General features: G+C 39.1%; 1 protein-coding gene across 1 annotated transcript in view; it reads left to right on the top strand.

Annotated features, from left to right (window-relative positions):
* The window catches only part of CCDC81 (coiled-coil domain containing 81), a 37,665-nt gene extending 19,906 nt beyond the window's left edge, over window positions 1–17,759 (top strand). The window contains exons 7-15 of the mRNA XM_047824230.1: window positions 182–305; window positions 3,240–3,333; window positions 3,942–4,088; window positions 4,990–5,094; window positions 5,237–5,409; window positions 6,641–6,719; window positions 6,936–7,156; window positions 15,072–15,197; window positions 17,599–17,759. Of these exons, the coding sequence (XP_047680186.1) occupies window positions 182–305; window positions 3,240–3,333; window positions 3,942–4,088; window positions 4,990–5,094; window positions 5,237–5,409; window positions 6,641–6,719; window positions 6,936–7,156; window positions 15,072–15,197; window positions 17,599–17,740 (1,211 nt within the window). The 3' untranslated portion in view covers window positions 17,741–17,759. The remainder of the gene's footprint in view (window positions 1–181; window positions 306–3,239; window positions 3,334–3,941; window positions 4,089–4,989; window positions 5,095–5,236; window positions 5,410–6,640; window positions 6,720–6,935; window positions 7,157–15,071; window positions 15,198–17,598) is intronic.
* Window positions 17,760–19,940: the final 2,181 nt, after the last annotated feature.

The raw sequence follows: 19,940 nt of genomic DNA, 5'->3' as shown, positions 1-19,940 counted from the left end.
GTAATAAATATACAAAAAAATATTTGTTTGAATCACACTAGGGCAAGGGACAATAATTTAAGATAAGAAATGTATCTTATATATAAATTTTCCCGGGTAAAATAACGAGTTTTAAAAATTAGTTAAGTACAAAACCACCCATTTAAAGTTGAAAGGAAACTTGGTTTCATTCATTTTACAGAGATCATAACACACAAGAGACTTCGAGAAAAACATGCTCTCTCTCCTTTCAAAGTGACAAACATCAGCTTTCCAAACACGGCGGAGCAGAGTGTTAGTGGTGGTAAGAGTGTGAACTGCGAAAGGTAATGCATTGGTATTTTATCTGGTGTCTGTTACTAAATATATTTTTGAGTTATATCTTGATGCAGGGAATTTAAATGAGTGTTTATTCATTCCTTCATTCTGTATCCTTGAGTACATTCTACCTGTTAGGTGATTGGGATAATAAATTCAGTCAGGGCTCATAATCTAGTGGGAAAGCCAGGCATACATAGAGTGATAAATTATGACTCAGTAGGATAAACACTATGACAGAGGTGGAAACAAAATAGCACAGGGGAGAGAACATCTAACTCTCTTGTGGATTTGGGAAAATTTCCCTTGTTTTCTGAGTGCTTGGATATTATGATATAACATAGTTTCATTATTTGGATCAAATTGGAAAGCAGTTTTGCTAAACATGGCTGGCATTCAATAAACATTCTTTGAATGAATGAATGTATTACAATTCATTATGGTCATGTCTTCTAACAATGTTATGTCAAAAGATTTCTATTTTCATTTTTTTTAAGTTTACTTATTTGTTTTGAGAGAGAGAGAGAGAGAGAGAGAGAGAGAGAGAGCAAGCAAAGGAGAGTCAGACAGAGGAGAGAGAGAATTCTAAGCAGGCTCCACACTGTGAGTGCAGAGCCTGATGTGGGGCTTGAACTCACAAACCATGAGATCATAACCTGAGCTGAGATCAAGAGTCAGATGCTTAACTGACTGAGCCACCCAGGCACCCCAAAAGATTTCTATTTTCTTTTTTTTAACACACTTTTTTTTAAAGTTTATCTTTTACTAATTTTGAGAGATGGAGAGCAAGTGGGGTAGGGGCAGAGAGAGAGGGAGACAGAATCCCAAGCAGGGCTCGATCTCAGGAACTGTGAGATCATGACCTGAGCTGAAATCAAGAGTCAGATGCTCAGACTGAGCCACCCAGGCACCCCAAGTAGGACACTTTTTAAAACCTCAAATTAGTCAACCATACTCAAGTTATCTATTGAGCATTGATTATTTACACTGCACTGGGCTAGCAAATTTGAATTTGTTAATGTGTCACAATGTATCAGCTATCATATGTGTGATTTATGCACTCTGTGGTACTAAAGTCATGTTCAAAACCCTGGGCATGCTTGTTTTGAATAATCTCATGGTTATGAAAGATAATTGTGAATTAAATGTCTTGTACTTTGGAATTTAGTTCAATCCAACAGACACTGAGCACCACAGTATGCTGGGCATTACTTTAGACACCAAAGACACAGAGCTGTAAGACATATAAAAGACATGTAAACAGTCTCTTAGGGAGACTGACACTAAAGAAGTAGTACACATGGTAAAGACAACAAAAGAAAGTACAGGAGCTGCAAGGAGGAGGGAGTAATTAATTGTTAGGGCTTATTGGTGGAGGCTTCCTATAGATGTTGACCAAAAAATGGTTGGGTGTGTGTGTGTGTGTGTGTGTGTGTGTGTGTGTGTGTGTGTGTAATGTGTATCACAGAAATTTTGAAAAATGAGAAAAGGAATAGATACAAAAAAATCACCCATTATACATATATTTATATTTGAAACATATACACACATTTTAAGTACAACTGAGATCATATCATATGAAACTTTGTTATACTCAACAATAAGTGGTTAACATTTTCCCATGGCTTTGAATGTCCCAGAACATGAACAAATAATTGCACATCATTTCATTAATTAAACCTTTTGTTTAACTCATCTCCTTTTGGATATTTAGATTATTTTTAGTTTTTTAATATTATAAACCATACTGTGACAATATAGCTACACATAATTCTCTGCATGCACCTGAATATTCTATAGAATAAAAACTTTAAAGTAAAATTTTAGAGGTAAGAGATGAACCCATTTTTCATGCCTTTGATACATGCTACCAATTATTCTCAGGAAGGTTATATCAAATTATCTTCCCAGTAGCAGAAATATGAGGGACTGCTGTCTTCTCCATAGTTTTGTTAATACTGGACATTGTACCCTCCAATGGATTCCATTCTTACCCAGGGTAAAAGCCAGAGCCCTTGCCATGGCCTCCAAGAGCCTGTTTGGTCTCTGATCTCTCTCCTACTTTCTGTCTGCTATCTCATCTTTCACTGGCTACTTTGAGCACAGGTACACTCCCACCTCAAGGACTTTGTACTCATTCACTCTGCCTGGAATGCTTTTTGCATCAGATATTTGATTATTATTAACCCCTCCTTCTTCCAGCTATTTACTTAAATATCACCTTCTTGGTACATCTTACATGGGCGTTCTGTTTTATGGTTCAATACTCCATCCCTCCAGCATTGTAGGGCATTTATCACCTTCACACATTCTATTTTTTAAATAAGTTTATTATTTTGAGAGAGAGAGTATGTGTGTGAGTGGGGGAGAGGCAGAGAGATAGGGAGAGAATCACAAGCAGACTCCAATACTCAGAGCAGAGCCTGATGTGGGGCTCAATCCCACAACCCTGAGACTATAACTTGAGCCGAAATCAAGAGTCAGATGCTCAACTGACTGAGCCACCCAATCACATATACTATTGAATTGACTTACTTGTTTATCAGCAGGCTGTCAGTTCTTATCAGAATGTTAATTCCATAAGGACAAGGATTTCTTTTTCTTATTTTTTTTGTATATTTTGTTCTTTACTGCATCTCCCATGCCTAAAATAGTGCATATAATAAGCACAATACATTTTGTAGAATGAATACATTTTATACCCATTTCATAGCATTGGTAACTGAGATTTTTTGCAAGATGACCCAGGTTGCCTAATGTCAGTCAACTTGTAAGCAAAAAAGCTGGGATTCAAACCCCAGTTTATTTGACACAAACCATAGATCCTCTGAGAAAGATCGCTAAGATTATTTTTCTTTCCCTTATATTTGTGCTTGCTTCCCAAATTATCATAGCTCATGTCAGACTTTTAAACATTAATTCATGTTGCACTGTTTTTATAGCTTATCATCTCCACATTATTTGAAAGATTACAATAAAATGAAGCATAACATTTCTCCAGCCACTGGTTGCCAGGATCATACTAAGGCAGGGCAGGTACAGTGTCTTCAAACAAAGTTCTCTTTCTGTTTCTGACTTCTGTTTCTCAGTAAGAGTTATGGGAATTGCTTTTTTTTTTTTTTTTCAATGTATGGATATGGTTCAAATACTCAGGACCCCAAATTAGACTCCAATAAACATATCCATTATTAAAATCTACTAGGGTTAACACAAGTAGGGTTGGTATATCTCTTTCTAATTTTCACTTGCTACAAATACATTTCTTTTTTGAGGTAAAGAGAGGGTGCAGTGAGCAAGGGCAGAGAGGGGGGGGGAGAGAGAGAGAAGTGGGGCTCACCCAATGCAGGACTCGAACTTGCAAACCATGAGAGATCATGACCTGAGCCAAAGTCAGATACTTAACTGACTGAACCACCCAGGCCCACCTGCTATAAATACTTTTGATCAAATGAGAGTTCAGTAAATCCTCTTGGATATTTGTGGAGCCCACTTTGCAAGACTCATGTTTCTAATTGCCATCAATACATTCATTTATAGAGTATGTTGCGTGACATACTCAGTCTCTGGAAAGCTTGTGAAGGGAATGTGAAGGAAAACAAGTAAAAGGCAAAAAACTCAGTTTGTCTTCAAACTCGGTATTGTAGGAATTGTGTTATGTGTGTTTGCAACGAGCGCTGCGCAATTTGTCACGACACCACAGCAGTGAGAGGAAGAGAGGGGAGAGAGAAATTGAGCAACACATTCGGCAGTATCAAATGATGAAGGATCAAGAGGAGCTCCAGAAACACCAGGTAGTTCAACACTCCGACTGAAGAATGGGACCGTAGGAATATGATTTTAAAGGGCCACGTTAAATGCCCCGTCATATGTCTGTACTGTAATGTATTTAATCATTTCCTTATTGTTGGACTAAAACTTGGGTTGTATGCAAGTTTTCATAATAGTGAGCAACACTGGGATGAATGTCCAAGCAGCTGAATGTTTGTACCTGCCCCTGATTTCTCCCTCTCCCCAACCCCCAAGGACTTAGTTTTAAAGGTGGAACTCCTGGATTTATATGGTTTTATTTGTGATTTCTAATACAACATAACCAAGGCTTTCCCCTTCAAATCTATGGCCTATCTCAAGCAAGCAAAGAGAGGATGGTACCCCCATATTTGCACTGTCCAGATTTCTGTGGTCTCCCATAGTTGACCATACTTCTCTTTCCTGCATTTGGATACCAGGTAACCACTTAAGAAATCTTCCATTCCCTCTTACGATCCCCACAGAGGTGCTGCCTAAAGCCACAGGAAAAAAGAAAAAAAACCTTCCCCAACCCACTTTTATAAATCTATGAAGCTTTATAGAAAGTACCATTGCCTCCAAAAGGCGAGTTTCTACCTCAGTTGGATTATTATAATGTAATAGAATTAAATTTTTTTAACGTTTATTTATTTTTTTGAGACAGAGAGAGACAGAGCATGAAGAGGGGAGGGTCAGAGAGAGAGGGAGACACAGAATCTGAAACAGACTCCAGTCTCTGAGCTGTTGGCACAGAGCCCAATGTGGGGTTTGAACTCACAGACCGCGAGATCACGACCTGAGCCGGAGTCGGACGCTCAATCAACAGAGCCACCCAGGCGCCCCTAGAATTAAATTTTTAAAGGCTGTATTTTCAGTACGTAATTTTTTGTTTGTTTGTTTTCAAAGATGAGAAATCTGGCTAATAGAGCACAGAATCAAAAAAATGCTGCCTATAATCTTGGAGTTGCTGAAGCTATAAGAATCCACAAGAAGGAGAAACCTGAATTTTGTGTGAGTCTTTTCAAAATTTCTGTTGCTAATACCTGCAAATACTATAAGTTAATCATGGATTTTAGTTTTCTGAATTACTACCTTTATTCTTTGTTGCTTTTTGGTATTTTAAAGTAAATGAATTGCTTCTCCTTCATTCCAGAAATCTTTCCTATTTGATAAACGGCCACTCAGTTCTGAGATTAATGCTTTTAAACAAGAAGAATATTCCCAAAGTCTCCTGAAACAAATGGATAACAGACGGGAAAAGCAAATAAAGCAAAGACAAAACAGAGAGCTGATGGGCCGCCTAGAACAAAAGCATCTCACAGAGGAGTGAGTCTGGTTGACAGGCTCTAAAAACGGGTTCAGAATTTTCACGTGAAGCTTATTTCCATGTGGGAGTCAATCAGCATTGGTAGTTTCATTAGCACAACTATAACCAACTGAGCCAACCAACCCAGCTGGCAGCCAGTACCACAGCATTACATTTCATTAGAAAAATGAAAAAAGCTGTCATTATTATAATTATCATTATAGTGATACCAATCTATAACTAATTATAGAGAATCATTTTGTATTGTTTTGTGATCACTAATACTGGTAGATGAAGGAGGGGACTTGTCTTGAACAAGCACTATTCCCAGCTATTCCCAGTCAATCTCAAGTCAAAGCTGGGGTTTAATGTCAGTACTGGTATCTCACAGGGGAACCCGGAATGTGGGGGAGAGGGGATCTAAGAGGACTAGAATCAAGGACTAAAAAGTCATGTAAAGAATCCTTCCCTCTGCTCACCCCCATAGCTCCTTGGTAGACATCATCTTTATTCCAGCTCAAACCTGGATGAATGTTAGTCTCAATTCTGAATATTCAGGAAAGAGAATCTGATTGGTATTGTTCAGATCATCTGAGGTCTGGGATAGGGTCAGAGTTCAAACCTGCCTAAGGGCGAGTCACACTTCTACTACTGAGGTCAGGAGAGAAATTAAAGAGGCTACTGTAGTGTGAGAGAGACTCCTAAAACAAATAATAAGCTAGCTTTTGGGACTGAAAAATTATTTTTCTACAAAATGTTTATGTTCCATTATACTCGCTTTATAGATCATATGGGTTCCCTCTAGGTTGCATATAACAGAATCATAATGTATAATGGGAAATATCACTTTCTTAAAAAGGAGTCTTATGGTGAATCGTTTTGTAGAAGAAATAGACACTTCCTGCTTTCCTGTCACGGTTTTTTAAAGCACAGGGGTGGGGGGGGAGTGGGGGGGGTGGTGGGAGGGTGAAGGAGGACCTGTCTTAGTGGTAGTGAATTTGGACAAAATGGTCATTCCTCTGCTTACACTTGTCATGTCTGTCCTCTATTCAACACATTGTCCACTAGCCTATGCATTTGAATTACTCCTTTCTTTCTTAAAATGGAAGCTCCTAGAAAGAAATGCCACTTTTTATTTACCAGGCTCTCACTCCTATTGATACTTATTAAATACATTTTAGTGATGTTAATCGGTATTACTGAAGACAATAATGAACGTCGCCCCCGCCTCCTCTTATCTTTAATTGCTAGACTTGATGCACAGAGAGCCAAATACATCAGAGATAAGATGGAAGACACCCAGTGTTATAAGAGAGCTTTGGATGCACAGGTAAGGGGACAACTGTTATTTCAAAGTTCTACAGTTCTGTAGTAGCATTCTAAAAATACGTATAAAAACTGTAGCCTTGTGTGTTACCCATTTGGTGGTTTTTGCAGCCCTTGCTCCTGCCTCTAAGGGACTGGTATTTTACTATGCTACACTGTTGTGTGTAAGGTTTATTGCCTGGTATCATTCTGATCTGTATTATATGTGTCCCTGTTTCAGATAAAGAATAAATCCATGCAAATGTCCACGTTTGAGCCAGAGCCTTGTGAACCCATCTTTGCTAAGGATGAGAGTGAAATGATGGTGCAAAAGCGAAAGCGAGACCAGAAATACATGAAGCACCAGATGGAGACCGCTGCTAGCCAGAAAAGAAGAACCATCCTGCAGCACCTGGTGGGCCAGAAGCAGGATTTGCAGCTGCTTCAGAGGACACAAAAAGAGTAAGGGACCCCAGGTCTTTCTTCCTCCTCCTCCTCTCCTGCTCCCCTCTCCACATTCCCCTTCTCTTTCTCTCCTTCTCCTACAACAGCACAGAAACAATAATAATAGTGAACACATTGAGGAGTTACTATGTACAAAATATTATCCTTCAAACTTCATCTTGTTTCGTCCTCACAATTCACTCAATGAAGAAAGGTTATTGATTAAAAAAAACAACAACCCAACCAACCAGTCTCGATCCACCCCTCTCACCAGTTACCTCTCCATATTTTTCCTTCCCTTTACAGTACAACTTCTTAAAAGAGTTGTCCACTTGTTGGAAATACAGTGTGAGCCACAAAGCAGCTATTTTTCTCAACTAGACACAGACATGAAACTTGGGTTGTTTCTCCAATAAACCCTCTTCCTCCTAAGAACTGTTCATGTAGTAAGCTGCACTGATGACGGCTGGTGAGGGATGGTGAAGGTGGCCACGTAGGCAGAGGAGGACTTTATGCCTTATCAATGCAAATACCTTTAAATTCAAACAACAAACACCCAGTTTCTTTCTTTTCCTTTTCTTTTCCTTCCCTTTCCCTTCTTTCCTTTCCTTCTTTTCTTTTTTGATTTGATGAGTTTATACATTATGTTGACCACAGGTGTAGCTACCATTTTTCCTGTTACATTGCTAGTACAATATCATTGACTGTATTCCTTATGCTCTGCCTTTTATTCCCATGACTTACCATTCCATAACTGGAAGCCTGTATCTCCCACTCACCTTCACCCATTTTGCCTGATCATCCACCCCCCACCCTTCCCTCTGGCAACCTTCAGTTTGTTCTCTCTATTTATAGAGCTGATTCTGCTTTTTTGTTTGTTTATTCATTTTTTTTTTTTAGATTCCACTCATGAGTAGAATCATATGGTATTTGTCTTTCTCAGTCTGACTTGTTATTTCATTTAGCATAAAACTCCTTGGGTCCATCCATGTCATCTCAAATGACACAATCTCATCCTTTTTTATGGCAGTGTAATATTTCACGGTGTGTGTGTATGTGTGTGTGTATATATACACCACATTTTTCTTATCCATTCATCTATTGATGGATGCTTGGATGCATCCACATATTGGTTATTATAAATGATGCTGCAATAAATTTAGGGGTGCATATATATTTTTGAATTAGCGTTTTCATTTTCTTTGGGTGAATACCCAAAGGTGGAATTACTGGATCCTGTGGTAGTTCTATTTTTAACTCTTTGAGGAAGCTCCATACTGTTTTCCATAGTGGCTGCACCAGTTTGTATTCCCACCAACAGTGCACTGCACAAGGGTTCCTTTGTCTCCACATCCTCACCAGCACCTGTTGTTTGTTGTCATTTTGATTTTAGCCATTCTAACTGGTATAGAGTGATTACTCATTGTGGTTTTGATTTGCATTTCTCTGATGATGAGTGATGTTAAACTCTGTCCACTTCCAAGCTCCATGACCTGGGCCAAATCACACACACACAGGGTTCTTTGGGCCCTCTTTTCCTCACATGAAACATAAGGATAATATACCTGCCCTACCTCTCCTTACTGTGAGAATTATATGAGTATGCATTTGAGAACGTTTTTGGTAACCGCAAAGCTCTGAACAAATATGAACTGAGGTCTTTAATTGGTTATCTCTCTTGTTGAAGCTCTGGTCCCAGACCCCCTTTTCTGTAGGGGTCAGGTCCTTGTCTCCTGTTTCTATATCCTTTACTAGTTATTCCATATTCTCTCACTTTTCTTTTCCAACTTCCCTGTCTCTGGTCCATCTCAGGATGTCATCTGAGGCCCTCCTACGGCAAGTAGAGGGTCACTTTCTTTCAGAGGGGATCATTTAGTCACTATGAAACAAACAGGCCTGCTAAAGTATTTTTACTTCTTTTTCTTTAAACTCTTCTGCTTTTGTTTATAAAAAATATAACAAATTATGCTTATTAAAATAAGTCAATTGGTGGGGCGCCTGCGTGACTCAGTCAGTTACGTGTCTGACTCTTGATTTTGCCTCAGGTCATGATCTCGTGGTGTCTGAGTTTGAGCTGCATGTTGGGCTCTGTACTGATGGTAGGGAGCCTGCTTGGGATTCTCTTTATCTCCCTTTCTCTCTGCCCTTTCCCGCATGCTCTCTCTTGCTCTCTCTGAAAATAAATAAACTTTAAAAAAAAAGTCAATTGGTGGAGAGATTAAAAAAAAGTTAATAATCTCCCCCTAGCCTTCTATATTTTTTTCTATTCTTTACAAATATATTCAAATAAGATGCATATTTTTTTTCCTTCCATTTTTGTAAATGAAAATAAGAGCTGTGAGATCTTATACATTACTCTGCAGCCCAATCTTTCTTTAACCTAATAATGCATCATTAATTCATGTTCAGATCAGTACATAGAAACGAAATTCATTCTTCTTCAAAAACAGCATGATATCTATAATATGGATTGCTATAATTTAACTTTTGCATTATTGATGAACATTCACTCTGTTTCCAGATGGTTTGCTATTACAACAATTTTGCATTAAACATTTTTAATATATATCTTCATACTGGTTCTTTTGTTTCCATTGGATAAAATCCTAAAAGTGGAATTGCTGGATGCCAGCGTATGGCATATTTTAAATATCACCAGATACTGACAGTTTGCTTTCTAAAAAGGTATGGCAATTTGCTTCCAACAGCAGTCTTGTGGGAATCCAAGTTTGCCTCCCCTGTAGCCCCACTTCATTTTCTCACTTTCTTAGCATCTAAATTAAACTGAATTTTTAAACTATCCTTTTAAAAAGAATACAATTATAGCCAAAAAGCTTTTGAAAAGCTGCTCGACATCACTAATCATTAGGGAAATGCAAATCAAAGCCACAGTGAGATAGCTGCTTACTAACACATTGTTTCCACTTTCTGAACCGTGGGCAGGTCAGCCTTATTCGGCTGTCAGCTGTCATTGTTTGTACTGTTTGGAATAGATGTCATTTAGCTTTTAACTAAATGTGTGCCTCTCCAAGCTAAGAAGTGTTTCATGTTTTACTGAATATTTACTTATCTAGACCTGAGAGACAGGGATTCTCCACTCCAGTGAATAAAGGTAGCAAAATCAACTCCAGTGAATAAAGGTAGCAAAGTAGGATGGTGAGATTGCAAATGTAGCTGTGTTTTGTATTACACAATTTAATAATTTAATTCCAATCACATATCCATCCTGGAGGCCAAGTCTATGACAGTCTGAATGAAGTAAGCAGTTAGCAAATTGTTCATTTTTCTCCTTGCAACTCATTTATGTAGATGGAAGAAAAAATCTTACACTGTTTAAGATCTATATATCACTGTAATGTATACAGGTGAGATGGCTATCTTTTCTTCCCCCTAGGGCTTTATGCAAAGAAAACATATGTTTGCAGAATAACATCTTAAGGTTTCACAAATGCAAAGATAAAATGTGCTATCATGTATTTTGTATTATAAAATCTGTGCTTTGATTGTCTTGTGAAATGTCCAAATCAAGAATAATTATAGATTTTTCTTATACCACATGCACCATGAAACATTTAACAAGTACTTCTTTTAGACTATGCAAAAGATTAGAAAGGAAGAAAACTGTCGATTCAGTAGTAGACAAAACCATTAAGATGCAATTATGATGTAAAAAGGAAAGATAAAGAAAACTGAGGCAAGCAAAAACAAACGCAAAAACTAAAACTAAAGAAAAAAGAGAAAGATACTAGGGTCATATTCGTTAGGATGGCTCCTATCAAAACCCAGAAAATAGTAGCTGTTGGTAAGGATGTGGAGAAATAGAAACCCCGGGCACAATTGATGAGAATGTAAAATGGTGCAGCCGCTATGGAAAACAGCATGGCAGTTACTCAAAAAATTAAAAATAGAATTACCATATGATTCAACAATTCCACTTCTGTGTATATATCTAAAAGAATTGAAAGCAGGATCCTTTTTAGAAAATTAAAAAATTATTTTATTTTCACTCCAGTATAGTTAACATGAAATGTTATACATAACATATAGTGTAATATAACATTGTACGTTTTAGATGTACGATATAGTGATTCAATAATTCCATGCATTACTCATTGCTTATCAAGGTAAGTGTACTCTTAATCCCTTTTACCTATTTCACCCATACCCCATCCACCTCCCTCTGGTAACCACCTGTTTGTTCTCTATAGTTAAGAGTCTGTTTTTTGTTTTCTCTTTATCCCCCCTTTTTTTGTTTGTTTTGGTTCTTAAATTCCACATATGAGAGAAGTCATCTGGTATTTGTCTTTCTCTGACTAGCTTATTTTGCTTAGCATTATAACCTCTAGACGTATCTGTGTTGTTGCAAATGGCAAGGTCTCATTCTTTTTTTATGGCTGAATAACATCCATTGTATGTGTATATATGTATACACACACACACACACACACACACACACACACACACACACACATCACATCTTTATCCATTCACCTATTGATGGATGCCTGGGCTGTTTCCATAATTTGGCTATTGTAAATAACACTACAGTAAACATAGAGGTGCATATATCCCTTCAAAGTAGTGTTTTTATATTCTTTGGGTAAATACCCAGTAATGCGATTACTGGATTGTAGGGTAGTTTTATTTTTAATATTTTGAGGAACCTTCATATTGTCTTCCACAGTGGCTGCACCAATTTGCATTCCCACCAACTGTGCATGAGGGTTCCTTTTCCTCCACATTGTCACCAACACTTGTTTCTTGTGTTTTTGATTTTAGCCATTCTGACAGGTGTGAGGTGATGGCTCATTGTGGTTTTGATTTGCATTTCCCTGCTGATGAATGATGTTGAGCATCTTTTTATCTATCTGTTGGCCATCTTTATGTCTTCTTTGGAGAAATATCTGTTCAGATCCTCTGCCCAGTTTTTACTTGGATTATTTGTTTTTTTGGTGTTGAGTTGTAGAAGTTCTTTATATATTTTTTATTTTGATATGGTCCCAATAGTTTATTTTTGCTTTTGTTTCCCTTGCCCCAGGAGACATATCTAAAAAGATGTCATGGCCGATGTCAGAATATTACTGCCTATGCTCTCTTATGGGATTTTTATGGTTTCAAGTCTCATGTTTAGGTCTTTAATCCATTTTGAGTTTATTTTTGTGTATGATGTAAGAAAGTGGTCCAGGTTCATTCTTCTGTATGTCGCTGTCCAGTTTTCCCAATACCATTTGTCAAAGAGACTTTTTCCCATTGAATGTTCTTTCCTGCTTTGTTGAAGTTTAATTGACCACACACTTGTGGGTTTATTTCTGGTCATTCTATTCTATTCCATTAATCTATCTCTGTGTCTATTTTTTGTGCCAGTACAATACTGTTTTGATCACTACAGCTTTGTAATATGACTTGAAGTCTGGAATTGTGATGCCTCCAGGTTTGGGATTTTTTTTTTCTTTGAAGATTGCTTTGGCTATTTGAGGCCTTTTGTGTTTCCATACAAATTTTAGTATTATTTGTTCTAGTTCTGTGAAAAATGCTTTTGGTATTTTGATACGGATTTCATTAAATCTATAGACTGATTTGGGTATATGAACATTTTAACAATATTTGTTCTTCCAGTCCATGAGCATGGACTGTCTTTCCATTTGTTTGTATCATTTTCTTTAAAAAAATTTTTTTTATTAATTTTTGAAGGAGAGAGAGCACAAGCAGGGGTGGGCAGAGAGACAGGGGGACACAGAATCCAAAGTAGGATCCAGGCTCTGAGCTGTCAGCACAGAGCCTGATGCGGGGCTCGAACTCACAAACCGCAAGATCATGACCCAAGCCAAAGTCAGATGCTCAACCTACTGAGCCACCCAGGAGCCCCTGTTTGTATCATTTTCAATTTCATTCATCAGTGTTTTATAGTTTTCAGAGCACAGATCTTCTACCTCCTTGGTTAAGTTTGGTACAATTATAAATGGGTTTATTTTCTTAATTGCTCTTTCTGGTGCTTCGTTATTAGTGTATAGAAATGCAACACATTTCTTTACATTGATTTTGTATCCTGTGACCTTACTGAATTCATTTATCGGTTCTAGTAGGTTTTTTTGCTGGAGTTGAAAATAGGATCTTGAGGAGATATTTGCGCTCCCATGTTCATCACAGCCTTCAGTAACCAAGAAAGGGAAGCAACCCAAATGTCTGGCCACAGAGGAATGAATAAACAAAATGTGTTAACGCGCATACAATGGAATATTACTCAGCCTTCAGAAGGAAGGAAATTATGACACATGCTACAACACAGATGAACGTTGATGACATTATGCTAAGTAAAATAAGCCAGTCATTATAATACAATACAAAATATTGTATGATTCCACTTCTATAAGGTTATCAGAGTGGTCAAATTCATGGAAAAAGTAGAACAGTGCTTTCTAGGCACTAGGGGGAGGGAGAAATGAGAAGTTGGTTAATGAGTATAGAGTTTCTATACTATTTAAAATAGTATAGAACTATTTAAAAAATACTTTCAAACAGAGAGGGAGGCTAACCATAAGAGACTCTTGAATGTGGAGAACAAACTGAGGGTTGTTGGGGGAACCGGGATGGGGGGGATGGGTGATGGACATTGAGGAGGGCACTTGTTAGGATAAGCACTGGCTGTTGTATGTAAGCGATGAATCATGGGAATCTACCCCCAAAACCAAGAGCACACTGTTTATACTGTATGTTAGCTAACTTGACAATAAATTAAAAAAAAAAAAAGTTCTGGATATTGGTTGCACAACAATGCAAATGTACTTAATGCTATGTATCTGTACTCTTAAAATTTTTTAAGATGGTCAACTTTATGTGGTTTGTGTTACAATTAAAAAACACTATGAAAAGGAAAAAAAGGTTATGAAAGAAATATATAATAGGTACCATTTAGTCATTGAGCTCTCATTGTGTTATAGGCATTGGTACTTTCTGTATATTATCTCATTTAATCTTTATAATGACCACACAATAGCTGAATTGCTCAATGCTCCTTGGAGGAAAACGGCCATGTTTATTTTAGGAAAAGCAAACCAGCACACAGTCCATTACTGATTTTTATCAGAGGGTCCTGACACCTAGTGGCAGTGGCTGCCTGTAACACAAAGCCTGGCAGAGCAGGCTAAATCAACCTGCACATTTAGTGAAGTCCTTTCTAGACTTTAATGAGAACTGAAGGTAAGAGTTTCAGTCTGGCAAATAGACACATATAAATAATTTGAACCAGGTTTAAGATGATTCACAACAGCAGTGGCTACGTGTCTGGAGACTAGTAATAGAGACACTTTTCATTGGGAATTCTGGGAAATGGTACTTGAAGAGAGATACACCATAATTACTTCTTTGATGTCTTTACTTTCACCAGACATTCCTCTTTTTTTTTTTTCTGAACCTTCTTCACAATGTTACATACTTTCTTGATTTCATTTTGTTTTGCCTAGTCACTTCTGTTTCTTTCCCTGTTTCTAGCCATTCATTTGTATTCCTGTCTACTTTGCCTTGTAACATGCCTGTAGCAATTCGGGCTGATTACTGACAGCTGAGTGACTGGAATAAAAGGAAAGAAACCTAAAGTAGAGGAAATCCATTTGAGATGATTCTTCAGATTAAATTAGCTTCAAAGGAAATTAATGGCTTTAAAGGCTGAATTTGTTCATTGGAAAAAGGTTTCAATCCTGCTAATTTAAACCAGAATTGAAGATGAAAGGTCCCAGACCACTAAGCTATTTGAGACCTATAATATTTTAGTGTTTTTCTCAGTGTTCATTCCTTTCAGTGTATTTCAAGGAGTAGTGAACAAAACCAGAATGTCTTCTGGGTAATCTACCATAAAGGAATGGGGCTTCCAGGGTGGGTGCATGCCCTCCCTGGTATTGTGATTGTGAACAAAACCAGACTCTGCTGTTATCTCCAGAAACCTGGCAGACAGAAAGGCTGAGATGGAGCGGGTGAAGAGAATGAACGAGAGCTTGCTGAAGGACTGGGAAAGGAGCATCGCAATGAAGAAACAGCGGGACATGGAGGAGAAGGCTTTCCAGCGGTAATACCCAATTGGAACCAGAAGTTTTTTGCAGAGAAACCCCCTCCACTCCTTCTTTACTTTCCTGGAATCCTGGGATGGCACACAGGTTTCCAGTGCCAACTCCCATTGATTAGCAGTGGCTACCTAGTGAACCTGGTGGAGAAAAGAATTCTGGGTTCAGTAGGAAATGCTGTGGTGATATATTCGAAATGTCTGCTATGGATATGGGATTGGAGAATGCTGGGATGTGTGTTATATGCTTGCCATATTTGCCCTAATTTTTGCCTCTGTTTAGGGTAGTTTATTTTCATATTGTGGAGGGTAGGGAAGCATGGGGTGGGGGAGGGTAGGAATTCTCCTTGGAAATAACTAGCTGGAAACAGGGAGAGGGAGTTTCTATCTGGACACATCCAAGTCTGACAGAATGGTCATTTAAGAGCAGAGTCAAGGGGTTGTAAGATTGGCAACTGGGAAAATGAAATGCCTGTTACAGAACCAACCCAAGACCATGTTCCTGAAATGTATTATATCCATATCCCCTCTTCCCAGCTACCGATTGACAATCTAGAGTCAAGGACTCTAGTCATGGCTTTGAGAATTAATACTAAATTTGGAAAGGCAGCTAATCTTTTTGTCTTTTATTTGTAAGATGAAGAAAGTAAACACCTGCATGACATAGCTAACACAGGAATTTTGTGATCAAATAAAGAGATGGAAAAACATTACACTTAAAAAAAAAGAAAATATTTTACAAATGTAAGGTATGATTTCATAGTATGTTAAAACTTGAACAGACCAAGCCTATGTAGTCACATGTTATTAAATCCTGAATATACCAAAATAATATTTTAAATTCCCACATATCAACTAATTTTTACCATAGTTAAAATTTGTCATAATAAGTCTTGGTTTGTAACTCTGTTCCAAGATATTCTTTTAAGGCATCTCTTACCTGTCTTTCTAATGGGTAGAACCCATATTTTGTTACAATGGGACTAAGAGGGATGATGTAGCAATGAAGTTCCAAAGTAGAAGTGGGGTTGTTTGGCTTAGAGAAGACGAAGGGGCACTAGGGTTTCAAGGCATTTTCCTTTTTTTTTTTTTTAAAGCTTATTTATTGGTTTACTTTGAGAGAGTGAGAGAGCATGACTGGGGGAGCGGCAGAGAGGGAGGAAGAAAGAGAGAACCCACTGCCAGTGCAGAGCCTAATGTGGGGCTTAAACTCATGAACCATGAGATCATGGCCTGAGCTGAAGTTGGATGCTTACCTGACTGAGCCACTCAGGTGCCCCTCAGGGCATTTTCTTAATGTTGGGGAAAAGCAGGTAAAAGGCAGTGACATTAATGCTGGGGAGATTTTGCTGGATTTCGGAAGATTGCTTGGCCAACGTGGTGATAAAGGATAGAGGAGACATAGGAAACAACCTTGAGTGTCAGGATATGGCAGGGACATAGCAGGGACATGGCAGAGCAATCCTGTTACCTGAAGACCGAAGCCAAGTTGTGGGCAGGGCCTCAAGCAGGAGCAGGTTAGGAAGAAGGAATTGGTTGCTGTTAAAAAAAAAAACAAAAACAAAGCAGAAGCAAAAACAAACTTCCCATGAATGCAGTTAGCACATGATACTCCATCCCAACACCAAACCAAGCCAGGTAGGTCCCCCCTGAACACTGCTAACATTATTTGTTCTTTTACCTTGTAAGGCTGTCCTTGATGCTCCTTTTTACAGAATTCTAATCATGTAGAAATGTTGGTAGGGTAGGGGAACACACCAGGGACTGTCCTGCATAATCAAGAAAAATTGTTGACATGCAAAATCAATTATTGCCATCCCTTCATCTCTGCTTTGAGCCCCTTTTGTCCTCCTACTCTTTGTCTCCACCCCCTCTCCTACCCTTAACCATCCAGAGGGCTCTGGACTCCTAGACTTACCTTATAAGTCTACTCTTAACTGTCTGCTGGGGCTTAACTTAACCAGCAGCTTAATGGCCTGCTCTCCCTCTCAATGCTGTCTTTCCCCCGAGAGCCTGACAGATAAAAGTGTATCCACATGGCAAAGCTTTGAAGACACCTGTTTGCTGGCTGTGTGGTCTTGGGCAAGTTATGTTTTTTCTGAGGGTTTAGGTGGGTGGGGCTGGGGAGAAGTGCTGGGGTCAGAGGGTTGTGAAGGCACCAAGTCTTATATTTACTGGAAATAGCAGACATGCCAACAGCAGAACATGCCAAGCTGGGGTGAGCTGCAGGAAGCCGTGTGGACGGGAGAGATGGCAGGTGGGCCCTCACAGGCAGGCATTAAGCTCCTAGATGGTAGGTATGTGCCTTCTCTGCTGCATCACTTCTCCGGCACCGGCTTCTAAGCTAGGCCCCAGCACGGACTCAGGGAGCCCCTAATAATGACCGCCTGTCCTTGCCTCTCCTCAGGTCTGCAAACAAGCTCTTTATCCTGGACCAGTGCGAGAGATATTTGCGCTGCAAGCAGTGCCAGAGGAGCACCAACAATAAGGGCAGGAGCAACGTGTGGCCATTCAACCAGCACCTGCCTGGCTCGCGGTTCTTTTCATAAAACCCACCGCTTGGATCTATGTTTTCCTCCGCAAAATTTTTATCTTTTAAATGTTGGAGGCATGATGGCGAAACTACTGATTTTTACTTTGGAGGGAAAAAGTTTTTGTGTTGTTTTGGTCCTTTCAGGAGTAGACTGCTTTTTAACCCCTTGTTGAATTCACATAGGCAGGGCCTCCTCACCTACCTTCCTCCCCCGCCCCACAGAACCCTGCCGCCATGGGGGCTGGGACCGGGACCCAGCCTCATTCTGGCCGCAGGGTTGCTGCTGACCCAGCAGCATAGATAAGACAGGAAAACTTTATCCTTTTTTCCATGTATAATGAATAGTGTCCTAATAAATATTTTCTATGTGACTGTATAATGGTAAATCTTACCTCCCTCCCCGGGAACTGCATACGCGAACGTTCTAGAGGTAGATTAGGTTATTTGCCACAGGTGATCAGAGCAACGCTTTCTGAGCTTTCTAGCTGAAGACACACCTGGAGCTTTGTTGGGACCTCCGGGGATATCATTGCCTTGGTGCCCTTCTGGTCAAGCATTCCGTTAGAGGTTTATTGTTGGGCTACTTGGGTGCTGTGGGAGGAGCCTGGCTGGCCTGCCAGGTGCCGCCGCCTTCTCTCCTTGCTTCCCTTGCTTCCGTGCTTGAGTTGCATGTGCTGTGGAAGAGGAATATCTTTCTGCTAAAGGACTGATTTCCAGTTAAGGTATGCGTGTTTTAAACCAAAAACTTTGTTCATGCACTTTCATCCTTTACCCTTGCTCCCCCTCCCCCGTCCTACTACCTCAGGCAAACCAATGAACAAAGCAGAGTGGGGTCTACATATCAGAAAAACAAAAGCTAGGAATACAGTCCCTTAGACTATTTGCTTTCTGTCTGCCTCATCTTTCTTAGAAAATGGGGAAAAGTATATGTGGGGAGACATCCAACACATTGTTTTTACCACAGATACAAAATAAGAATGTTTTGAGCCCTGAATGGTTAAAGGGAAAGTACCTTTTAAATTAATATCAGGAAAATTTTGTTGCTAATTTTGTCTTTATCTTTTCTTTTAATTTATTTTTGAGAGAGAGGGAGCACTCAAGCAGGGAGGGGAAAAGAGAGAGGGAGAGAATCTTAAACATGCTGTGCTTAACTGACTGAACCACCCAGGTGGCCCTAATGTTATCTTTTTCTGTGGAAGCCAGTATGCTTCCTAGGGACTGGAATTGTCTGGAACCTCTCCCCCAAAGCTTCCTACACTGCCACTTGCGTTTTCTCAAAAGATCATTCCATGCACGTCCAATCATCACCAATCAATATTTAAAATGATAGGCTTTCCCAAAGTACAGTCTAACTCACCTGAAGCCCATACCTGCAACACCCTTGGAGTACTTTTTTGTCTCTAGTATGTAACAAATTACTATAATAGTGTTGTATTATATATATATATATATATATATATATATATATATATATATATTATTTTATTATCTTAGTGCATGCATGCACAAGCAGGGGAGGGGCAGAGAGAGAGGTGGACAGAGGATCTGAAACCAGCTCTGTGCTGACAGCAGAAAGCCTAATGCGCGGCTTGAACTCAGGAACCATGAGGTCATGACCTGAGCCAAAGTTATTTGGTTATTTTATTTCCCTACTCATAGTAATTTTTTGGACACTCCACCAGGTTTGCTGTGATTTGTTCCTTGAAGTAGCCCTGGAAAGGAAAAGAAGCAGACAGACAAATAGGAATAAAAACATGCCAACACACAAACAAATCAAACAAACAAACAAAAAAAGAAAAACTAAAAACAATCCAAAAGCAAAAAGCCCAGAAACACCAGCTACAAGTAAAGAACAGGGTGGAGGCGGTGCTGATGGAAGAGCACATATAAACAGAGAAATGACAGGGGTGGGGAAAAAGAAAAAATAAACATTGACCAGGCAGAGAGACTAAAAGGCTTAATCCAGAGAGAGAGAGAAAGGGGAAAAGGAAATGAAGATAAAGTTGCCCAGACAGTGAACCTATATGGCTTGATTATTCCTGAGAGAGAGAAAGGAATGTAAAGAAGGAGGTGTAGAACATCTATCAAGAGAATGGATTAAATACGTCTGTTTAGACAAACCAATAACCAGAGTAACCAGCCTACAGGAGGGAAGAGATAGAAAAGAGAAATGGAAGGGAGAATATATCTATATAGCAAGAATTGTCCTAGAATTA

This window comes from Prionailurus viverrinus, chromosome D1 (assembly GCF_022837055.1).
Source record: "Prionailurus viverrinus isolate Anna chromosome D1, UM_Priviv_1.0, whole genome shotgun sequence".
Lineage (NCBI taxonomy): Eukaryota > Metazoa > Chordata > Mammalia > Carnivora > Felidae > Prionailurus > Prionailurus viverrinus.
This window is presented reverse-complemented; position numbering and strand designations above follow the sequence as displayed.